Genomic DNA, 12,018 nt, shown 5'->3' on the forward strand with positions numbered 1-12,018 from the left:
ATATACGTATATATATACGTATGTATATATATATACGTATATATATACGTATATATATACATACGTATATATATACGTATGTATATATATACGTATATATATACGTATATATATATACGTATGTATGTATATATATATATATGTATATATATACGTATGTATATATATACGTATATATATATACGTATATATATACGTATGTATGTATATATATATATATATATATATATATATATATATATATATATATCGTTAATTTGACAAAAGTTTTTCTCGTTGAATTAACAATTGCATTTGAGGACAATTTGGGCACATCAGTGTAAGTTGGAAAGATATGAACATCTACGAGAAGAATGTATCAGAAATGGCTGGAAAACGATCGTATTTTTTTGTCGAAGTCGGACGCCAAAGTTTTATTGCGAACTCAACCTCCACGTTCTTTAATAATCTTGGTCTTTCTCCGCTAGACAAGCAAAAATACACAAAGAAAATACAAAACAAGTCTGTATCTGCATCATCGTGTATATGGCAATCCCACAGATTGACAACAATCCAATAAAGGTTGGTGATATCGTAGGAAACTGCTGGGACGCTCTGACCTAATGGTAATGATGCTTCGGTCCCGAAACCATGCCTGAACCCAGAGCTATCATCTGAAGAAGGCTTTGTTGGAAGCAATGTTGCTATAAAACAGTTATTTTATAAAAAAAAAAAATGTTATGGAAGACCTTTTTTTTTTTTACATGGGTGTCACCACTTATCAAGGCCCAGAGGCCACTCGAGGATAAGGGTTAATAGTTATACATTAGTCATTGTGATTTTAGCATAGTAAACAGTGGGAATTTTGTAACTTTGGTTACTTAGGGGGACGGTTCAATTAGAACTTGTTCGCATTGGACTTTTTCTTTTTTTTTCATAGGCATCAACACATTATCAAGGCCAAGAGGCCACTCAAGGATAAGGGTTAAAGAGTGTACAGTAGAAATTGGACAATATAATAATCATTAGTAATGAAAATTTGTTAAATTTGATAACCTATATGGAACGGCTCATCAAGAACTTATTTACGTTAGACTTGAAGACAACCATATTGTAGTCAGCCGGAAAGCAGGAAAACGGAAGACAATTCCACAGGCGTGCAGTTCTAATAAAAAAGCTTTGTTCATGGAATCTACGTTTAGGTTTAGGCACAGATAAAGAGTGGTGGGAATTATTGATAGTGTTTACAGCAAGACGAGTGTTTCTTGTGAAAATTTTGCGAGGGGGGACCATAGATTGAAGCTCAGTCGAACACTTTCCATGAAAATAACGATACATCAGAGACAGACTCTCAACATCTCTTCTGTGAGATAGAGGTTGCAAGGAAGAGAAAAGGACATCTCCTACGAGGCTACGAAGTCTATTTTGAACTCTATCAAGGCAGGACAAGTCCTTTCTAGCAGCTCCTGCCCAGATGTGGCAACAGCATTCCATCCTTGGACGTACCTGGCTCTTATATAGATAGAAAGATCGGATGACACTAGGAAAAACTAATGACAGCAGGAAAAACTAATGACAATCAGGAAAGACCACCATCTGGAGTGACGAGGGTTGGTTGCTCAAATCACATTGTGCAGCCAACTAGGTTCGTAATTCCATACATCCTGCTTGTTCTGCGACACCACTGGAGGTCTGACTATCTATCTATCTTCGGTCTTTCCAACCTCCTTGACTCTCCTTGCTTATTTGGTTTGGCGCCAGTTTTTTGTGACACACACAAAAAAAGGGGTGAAGGTGTGGGTGCGGGAGAGTTAACTTACAATTTTTCAGCTTTTCATGATTCTATGTGATTCCCCTTTGTATTTTACATCTGCAGCATTTTCTTTATGTACAGTTTCTGCATGTAGCTCATGTGTATTAATCTCCGCGTTCAAGTGTTTTTCTTAATTTGTCAGCAGTTCTCATTGCTATTATCCGTTGTATCTTATCAGCCATCCCTCTGATTCCTGTCTCTCTTTCATTTCTTTGGCTTTGATGGTGTCTGCTTTGAAAACGCCCAAGTATTTATAGGCGTCTTGTTCCCCTAGGGTCCTCATCTATGTCTGGTTGGGTAGTTCCATGCCTTCTATTGTCTCCAGTTTTCCCTTTCTAATAACTAGTATGTGCACTCCGTTTGGATATCCTGGCTGAAGATCCTGGTAGTGTTTATTATTATTATTATTATTATTATTATTATTATTATTATTATTATTATTATTTTACACTTAGTGTACCTGTTTTCCATGAAGTTGGCTCGGGTTTCACCGGTATTTGTCTTAAACTGTCGGAATTTGCCGAGCGCCGATCAAATTTAAAAACGCTAGAAAACAAAAAATAGCAGCATTTATTGGATACTAATTATAATGAAAAACAAAAATGAAAAACAATAAAGTAAAATATACCAGTAAACTATAAATTCCAGAAATATATTTTTACTTTTTATTTTTTACTTTTAAAGAAAATTATAAGGAAAACATTTGATGAATTTTTGTAAGTTTTGAATGTTTATTGTTAAAAAAAACTTTGGATTTCTTTTTTGTGTGTGTGTGCGTTGTTTTTTTTGTTTTTGTTTTTTTTTGTTTTTTGTTTTTTTTTTTTTCAAGAAGTGGGAATTTTTAGGAAAACTGATGACATGTTCTTAGAGTTCAGATTAGGGTTTAGGGTTGGACTGATTAAATTTTGCGTGATTAAAACTAATTTTTTCTTTTCATTCATTAAAAGTTGTCTGTTTTTTTTGTTGTTTTTTTTTTCGGTTTCGGTTTCGATTATAGTTGATGGCACTCCAGTAATCTATACTTTTTAAAAATAATTTTATCAAGAATTCTTTTGGTTTCGGTTTCGATTATAGCTGATGACTCTCAGGTTATATATATATATATATATATAAATATATATATATATATATATATATATATATATATATATAAATTTCATAAGTGTTGTTTCGCTTTCAATTAAAGCTAATGCACCCAAGTCATATGGATACATATCTTTTTGGAAATCGCAACGTTATAATATATAAAAAACGATAGAACATTGACTCTATAATGATATATACGAAATCTGCAAGAATTAAAATATCATATTCAAGCGTACTTTACGCCCCGGCCGTCCCTGCTAGCTTAGATAAATACTTTTGCAGTTTTAACAAAAAATCTACAATAACATCAGAGTGTCTCTATTTGCGCTGAACATCTACAGAATGCCAACATCAATATATTACGTATGAATGAGTTCCCTGTTGAATTTCCACAGGTCCCGCGAGTCATCATTTTTATTATTCTTATTACTCACTAGAAATGTTCACAGAAACCATAATCAACCCGTGGTGTTACTCGGACTCCAAGTAACAACGAATCTTCCCAGGTTTCCAGTACTCTCTATCCCTTTCGATTACATTTCAATTTGTGTTATTGCAACAATCGTTTACCATTAATCTCTTACTGGCAACGACCATTGGTCTTCACTGAAATTGGGGTGCTTCTTTTTTTTTTCACTATAAGTCATTCCCAAAATTACGTATATATTAGAATTTGTTTTATCCGATTAAAGTATATAGGGAAACGCCTTCGGGAAAACAAACGCTTGATAACTAACATTTATTATTATTATTATTATTATTATTATTATTATTATTATTATTATTATGATAATAGATAGATAGATAGATAGATAGATAGATAGATAGATTCATTTTTCTATCAGATTTACGATAAATGTTGAAAAGTTTTCTCCTTACTCTACCCAAAAACTCCCCCACCCCCTCATCGACACGGCGCGGAGCAACTCCGCCCGTTTTAAACGCAATTTGGTCCAGATCTGCCGGTGTGAGCGAGGAATAGTAAATACATGTTATAGTACATAAATAAATACTTAATATACAAAGAGAGGTGGAAGAAGAGAGAGAGAGGGAAAAACGAAGCTCATAGATGTGAGAGGAAGAGGAGGGGGAGAAAGAGGAGGAGGAGGAGGAGGAGGAGGAGGAGGAGAGTGCTGACGCTTGGTGGATTATTGTTGGTTAGCGTTTTGATGTGAGAGGAAAGGTAATACCTCTTAGTTTGTGCTGTGCTGTGTACACACAGGTACACACTTATGCTAGTCGTCGCCCAATCCGGACTTTCTCTAACAGAAGAAAATAAAGAAAAGAAAAGTTTAGAAAAGAGAGGCGTACATGCGGATATAAGCGTTTCATGACATAGCATACTGTTATACATATAACAGTCACTTATCTTTTCTTTTTTTTTTTTTTTTTACATAGAGTGACTTTTTTTTCTCCTTTTCGCCCTCCAATTCTATGGCTGATACTGAATATAGTAATGTCCCAACGAATGACAAAGCAAGCCTAAACGAAGAAGAGAGCCAAATCGCCGTATTGCCAGAAAAGAGCGGAAAAGCAAGACGAAGACGTTGCGCGGAGACGTGTAAAGTCATCCTGATGGCTGAATTCGAAGACATGCGCAAGCCGACCTTCTGGCGGGCGGTCGGAGCCGAGTTTCTCGGGGTTGCCTTGCTGGTGATGTTTGCCATCGCGGCCTCCATGAGAGACGAGAATGCTAACCCTAACGGGCTGGTGTTCGTATGCTTAGAGTCGGGTCTCTTCATTGCGGTCATCATCGGCAACTTGGTTCACATTAGTGGGGGCCATGTCAACCCGGCCGTTAGTCTGGGTTTCGCTATCACCGGAGATATCAGCTGGATACGATTCGTCTTTTATACCATTGCGCATATAATCGGGTCGATAGCCGGAGCTGCTATCATCCGAGTGGTCGCCCCGTCGAACATGTACGGGGCATTTGGTGTGATCGCCCCCGGCGCTCAGGTCACGGATGTGCATGCTATGATGATGGAACTGATCATCACCTTCTTCCTCATGTTCAGCATTTTAGCAGCAGTGGACGGAGGGCGTAAGGACAGCATAGGGTCGGTACCCTTACATATTGGACTTGCTGTTTGCATTAACATGTTTGTAGCCGTGAGTATATTTATCTATTTATATTCTTTGGACATTTCTTGTTATAATCTCAATCTCATATATATGTGTGTGTGTGTGTGTGTGTGTGTGTGTGTGTGTGTGTGTGTGTGTGTGTGTGTGTGTGTGTGTGTGTGTGTGAAAGAATAAGAGAAATAATTTTCCGACAATCTAGGAAGATAAAAAGGAACACCTCAAGTTATGTGTTCATGAATGTTTCGTCTTTATTGTAAGTCATTCATTCAGAAGTCTTACAATAAAGACGAAATGTTAATGAACACATTACTTGGTTTGTTTCTTTTATCTCTCTCTCTCACTCTCTCTCTCTCTCTCTCTATATATATATATATATATATATATATATATATATATATATATATATATATAATGTCAACATGTCCACGTATCCTTCTAGAATAGTAATTTCAAGATTATAAGGGTTTTTGAAGCATGAAAACGATGTTGTTTTTTATTTTTAATATTTTATTTTTTTATTTTAAGCGATCCTTCGCTCTTAATCACAAAATGTAGCGAAATAAAAATGAACATATGTGTGCGTGTGTGTGTGTGTGTGTGTGTGTGTGTGTGAAGGTTTCAAAGAAGAATTATCGAGATAATAAAAAGCTCAACGTGTGAGATAGAGCTTAGACATAAGAGAAAAAATACCGACAATACAAAAGTATATATTGGTGCGTAAAGATTTGAACATCAATTCGGTAAGGAGGATAGTTCAAAAAGAGTAGGGATTATAATCGCTACTCCTTTTGATGTATCTACCTTAATGAATTGATAATTATATCTATATCCACCAATATATACTTTTGGATTGTTGATATTTTTCCTCTTTACTGTCAACTATCAACACGATGGTTGTAGGTTCAATCCTCGGCTAAGGAAACGTGCTATTCTAGCCGCACTGATGAGTTGTGAGACCACGAAACAGTACTGCGTGTAGATGACAATATATATATATATATATATATATATATATATATATGTGTGTGTGTGTGTGTGTATTATTATACAAATAAAATTATACAAATAAAATTATACAAATAAATATTATCTTTATATTATCGAGATAATAAAATGCTCAGTATACTAAACAGAGCAATTAACATTCTTATTTTATATGTTTTTATATATTTTTTTAATATTTTTTTTATTTATTTTTAAGTTTATGCTAACCAGTAATACAATTTTTATCTCTAATGAAAAGTGCATATCCTTGGAAATCCATTATTCTTTATTTTGATTGCTTTTTTAAATATTTGATGGATTAATTAATATTGTAACTTATTCAATTGTTTGTATTATTATAATTTTTCTAATTTGTATTTATATGTGTGTGTGTGTGTGTGTGTGTGTGTGTGTGTGTGTGTGTGTGTGTGTGTGTGTGTGTGTGTGTGTGATTTATAATACATATCTATGATAACTCGGTAGATAGAAAATTTATGACATAATTAATATTTTGTAAACTTTTGCGAAAAATTCAACACTAACAAATATTATTGTGTGCATATGTTTCAGAAATTTATTGTCCATAAATGAATTATTTATCAAATATTTACAGGCAAAAAATCGCGGAATTTACTACAAACAAACAAAAAAAAATCAATTTTATCATTGAATATCGTTGATCCTCTTATTGTTATTTTTTTTTTCTCTATTGTGCAATTCGATTGTAAAAATAATAAAAAAAGAATATAGAACATCTTATTCTAATCATCTTCCCTGGGACTGCTAAACTTTGGAATTCCCTTCCAGGTTCCTGCTTCCCTGATATGCAGAAGTTCAAGTGTAATGTAAACAGACATCTCGCTACTCAACTCCCTTGCAAATTATGTCCCAGATAGTAGTAGCCCCCTAGATCAAAGTTGTACTGTGTCTTGTTTGGAGTGAAAATGCAATTAAAAAGAATATATTTGTCCTTCGTTCTACAGATAAATATATATATATATATATATATATATTTATATATATATATATATATATATATATAGAGAGAGAGAGAGAGAGAGAGAGAGAGAGAGAGAGAGAGAGAGAAATACAGAGAGATAGAGAGGGAGAGATAAAAAGAAGATAATTATCCAGATAGATAGATAGATAGATAGATAGATAGATAGATAGATAGATAGATAGATAAAATTTGACGGACGGGGGAGAAGGGAAAACGGAGATATGTGGCTGGGTAGAGAGACAGATACTAAGATAGATTGATACACGGTGAGAAGGAAGGATATGGTTTGATATGTAGAAAGGCAAACAGATTGTGCCTGTGGCGGTGATAAAGAAGGAGAGAAGGAGGGAAAGAGAGAGATTTTTATATATATTCAAATATACAAAAAAAAGGAATTGATAGAAAGGCGAAGAACAATGAGAGAAGAAGAGATTAACATAAGAAACGTAAATATAGAAAGGGAATTCGTATGTGTATGAGAAAAAGGGGAAGAGAGAGAGCGAAAGGCATATACATAAATGGGTAAAGAGAGAGAGAGAGAGAGAGAGAGAGAGAGAGAGAGAGAGAGACTGACATATATTCATAAAGGTAAATAAAAACATGCGGGCTGACTGAGGAAACCAGGCCAGGGGAGAAGACTTACCACAGAAAGGGAATGGGGTGGGCGCGACAAGTGGTTGGTATTTATTATTCGCAAAACGGAATAACATAAAACGACCCGTTTTGTCCTCGATCGGAGGAGAAATTATCCTAGATTGAAACAATTTATATTTTTATCCCAATTCAGGGTACATCTCCTTTTTTACAAAGGAGTCACCGCTTACCAAAGGCCAAAAGCAACTCAAGGATAAGGATTGATGAGCACAAGGTGGTCGCCGAGACAGCAGTGTAATGATCGTTAATGATGGAAGTTGTGTCGAATTTGATTATTTAAAGTGACGGCTCAACAAGAACTTGTTTATATTGGACTTGAAGACAACCATATTGTAGTCATTTGAAGGCAGTCAAACGGAAGAGTTCCAACAGGTGGACAGTTCTAAAAAATGTTTTGTTCGTGGAACGTCTCTTCTCTGGGAAAGAGGTTGTAGGGAGGGGAAAAGGGGTCACTCAGTAAGTTTCGAAGTCGGTTTCGCACTCTGCCAAGACAGGATAGGGTGGTTCGAGCGACACCTCCCCAGATGTGGCAACACGACTCCATTTTAGAAAGTATTTGGCTCTTGTACATGTAGAGAATATCGAATGGAGTGAGATACCTTCTTGGGCGGTAGGGGAGGGGGTTGATTTTCAAAACATCTAAAACATTGTATCAAACTTGTCCTCGTGAGGAGATAAGTAATTAGTGATAGCAAGCCTGGAACGTCTTTCTCTCTCTCTCTCTCTCTCTCTCTCTCTCTCTCTCTCTCTCTCTCTCTCTCCCTCCCTCTCTCTCTCTCACACACACACATACACATTTATTTGTTTATTCATTTTTTCACCCACTTGTATGATTTTCCATCGGCTTATTACTCTTACACATGCGTACGCGAGTGCGCGCACACACACACACACACACACACACACATATATATATGTTGTGTGTGTGTGTGTGTGTGTGTGTGTGTGTGTGTGTGTGCTAACAGGCCGCCCAGTGTTGCCCGGTCGTAAAATACGCATAAATATTGTATTATAGTTAATGCCGATTTCTCATTTACTATAAAAAGAAATACCGTAAATATTAAACGTAACGCTATATTTCTTTAAAAAAAAAAAAAAAAAAATGAAGTAAAAAAAAAACGAAAAGAAACTGATATGTGCATGCGAGTATTATATTTTTTTCTAAACAATTCGAATTCTTGTAAATAAAATAATTAAAATTTCATGAGCTGAGATCGAAAACAAAACAGTGAGTCAAATACGATAACCATTAGACTAGCGTGACACTATCTTTAAAAGGTGTTTTCAAACATTTTATTCTTAATATAAATAATCTGTAATGTGAGCTATTAACGCATGCGCATTCATAAAATAGCTGACAAACAGATAAAAATCTGATCACTCCAACGTACCGATTTTTTTTCAATTTTGACTCTTTAGAAACCTATTTTTTTTTTTCGGATGAAAATGGATGTAAAACTTTTCCACATGTCTGAATACCCTATATACCAAATTTCAAGTCTGTAGATCAAAAATTCGTTGAGTATATAGGTTGAGAATTTCCTCACGCGCACACACGCATTCTCATATATATATATATATATATATATATATATATATATATATATATAGTCATCCACATACAGTACTGTTTCGTTGTATTACAGCTCATCAGTGCGGTTAAGCCAGCACGTTTCCTGGCCAGGGATTGAACTTACAACTATCGCGTGTATAGTCGACAGTTTTATCCTTCGGTCCATCGAATCGGTGCTCACAAATGACCTCATCACATGTCCATTTGAAAAAGATACACGCAAAGCGCTTTTACAGTGCTCAAGCTGCTTGTTTATTTACAAACAAACAAACAAACAGCGAGCCTCGCTGAGAAAATATGTTTATTCAATTATTTTTCAACCTTTATTCATACGAATCCTTTAATTTATTAAGATCGATGTAACTACAGAGCATATACAAATAAACGACAAAAAGTCCATATTCCATTTTCAAGATGTTTTCCATCTTAACGTTTATTTCTTTCAGCATGTTAAAATGCTCAATACTTGACAGCATCTGTTTCGCAGCGCAGAATCATTCATATAATTATTACGTAAATTTTTTTATCTTTTCTGCTGATTTATCAGAAGAATAGAAACTCATCAACTTTAAAAAAAAATAAAAGGAATATCGACATGATTACAAAAATCTGAAAAAATCGGAAGAGTACTTACAATTGTGTGTTTGTGATAGCTACGCCATTTATATATATATATATATATATATATATATATAAGGCCCTGTGTGTGTGTGTGTGTGTGTGTGTGTGTGTGTGTGTGTGTGTGTGTGTGTGTGTGTGTGTGTGTGAAAAAGAGTTTCCTATGGACTAGGAAACGACTGGGCCAGTTTTTTTTTTTTTTTTTTTGTAATTTCACACGAATGTATTTTATGTCTCTGAGAGTGTTCTTATATAGGTTTTGTATCAGAATACCCCCGATTAAGTATCAAACATCGATAATCGAAGGAACGGTTCGATTTCGGCCAAAGTCAACACTCTGATACAGCCTAACATCACAAGAGCAATTGAGAAGTTTTATCACCATACAAGGCTCGGCGAATAAAGTCAACAGTAGGTTCTTTAATAAGACAGAGGCGCGTTCGAAATGAATGTTTCTGTTTAGAGCACCATTGGACTGTAATGTATTTTATTTGTATTGTATTTTAAACTTTAATTCAAGCCATTATATAAAAATAATTTTATAAAATCAACTATAAGTTCTCTACAGTGCAGTGAAGACTACAATGTATTGTGGACTAAGTCACTGTGGGGTGGCATGCGAAGCTTCCTTTCGGTGCATGGTGGTGGATCCCCAATTCGAACAAACAATCAATCGATTTGATTGAAAAATATGCAATTTTATCGATTTTGATGACAATAAAAATATTGGAAGTGTGAATCATTCGTTGATCCTTATTCAATTCCGGACAACGTCGGGTTTTCTTGCTAATTTTGTATTAATTTCGAATACGATAAAAAAAATATACTCGATATTGGGGATAGAGCACTATTGTAGAAGAGAAGATGAAAAGAAAGAAATGTAAAGTTACATTCCTTACAAGTTTTATAGTTTCGAGCAAGAATTTTTTTTTTTTAATTAATTTTTTTATCCTGCGTTTTTTCAAAAAAAAAAATGCAATTTCTTTCATCAGAAGGAAAAAACAATTATTTAACATTTTGGTTTTCATTATTTACTAGCTGGCCATCTGACTTTGCCCGGTCGTACAATACGCTTAAACATGATATTTTAATTTGTGCAGATTGCGTATGTATTATTATAGAATCAATCCTCTATTGATTGTTATATATTACGAGGAATAATTTGCCCGGTCGACAAATTTGCAAAAAAAAAAAAATAAATAAATAATAAATAAATAAAAAATAAGAATGATAATGTCTTTCGTCAAATTCCGACTGTGTTTGTTTACAATATCACGTCAGCTGATATTTTGGTTTGACGAGAGTGTTATAGAAAAGTCATTTCTGATTATTGTTTAGTTTTAAAATATGCAAACGAAGAAATAATTTGCGGTGATTATAAATGGTATCTTTTCTTTTAACTCATTAATTAGATAAAATTAAAATAAAATGGTGAGGTACACCTAGGTTTGAACAAGGAATCATTCGATATGTAGTCGAATGCTCTACCAATCACCTATATCTCCAGATGACAATACATCTGTTTTTAAGAACAAATGATTTGCTAAGATTTTATTTCACTTGGCCAGTGTAATGTAAAATATTCCCTTGTAAAAAAATTTTGTTATTATTTATAAGAGACAAAAGGTTTTTTTTTAATCGGATTTTTCCGATTTTCGATACTTATCGGATGAATTTCTGTACACAACATATCTAAGAACACAGCCAGACATATAAATTAGCTTTGTGTGAAATTTGTAAAAGATACACTCATCCATTTTGGAACCTATAAGGAAGAAACTCACACACTGGCACAAAGTGACTTTTATATAAGAATATAGATTTGGAAATGATTATTGATAACTTATGCATTTCGAAAACAAAAGGAATACATTTGAAACAGAGATAAAATATCTTTGCAAAAGTTTATAGTTTCAAAAATATTATGAAGTTTCAAATATATTATGAAGTTTCAAATATATTATGAAATTTGAAAAAATATCCGCTATTAATATTTTGTATTATAAATTGTTCAAAAGGAATATGTTGCAACCAGAAAAATGGGTGAAACAATAAAAATCAATATATGTAAACTGAGTCTATCTCCAACGTCTATCTTGATAGTGTTATGAGCATGACGCGATATATGCAAAGTGGGACACAAAGTTTAAGAAATTAAATTCACCAGAATGTATTTTTGCATCCATTTATGTCCCCTTATAAGGATTAGAATCCAAATAAAACAAT

General features: G+C 34.0%; 1 protein-coding gene across 1 annotated transcript in view; it reads left to right on the forward strand.

Annotated features, from left to right (window-relative positions):
- Positions 1-3,964: 3,964 nt before the first annotated feature.
- LOC145246560 (aquaporin-like) overlaps positions 3,965-12,018 on the forward strand; it is an 81,366-nt gene continuing 73,312 nt past the window's right edge. Inside the window, exon 1 of the mRNA XM_080108158.1 lies at positions 3,965-4,990. Within this exon, the coding sequence (XP_079964284.1) occupies positions 4,313-4,990 (678 nt within the window). The 5' untranslated portion in view covers positions 3,965-4,312. The remainder of the gene's footprint in view (positions 4,991-12,018) is intronic.

Source organism: Euprymna scolopes, chromosome 24 (genome assembly GCF_053919585.1).
Source record: "Euprymna scolopes isolate OS-2025 chromosome 24, ASM5391958v1, whole genome shotgun sequence".
Taxonomy (NCBI): Eukaryota; Metazoa; Mollusca; class Cephalopoda; order Sepiida; family Sepiolidae; genus Euprymna; species Euprymna scolopes.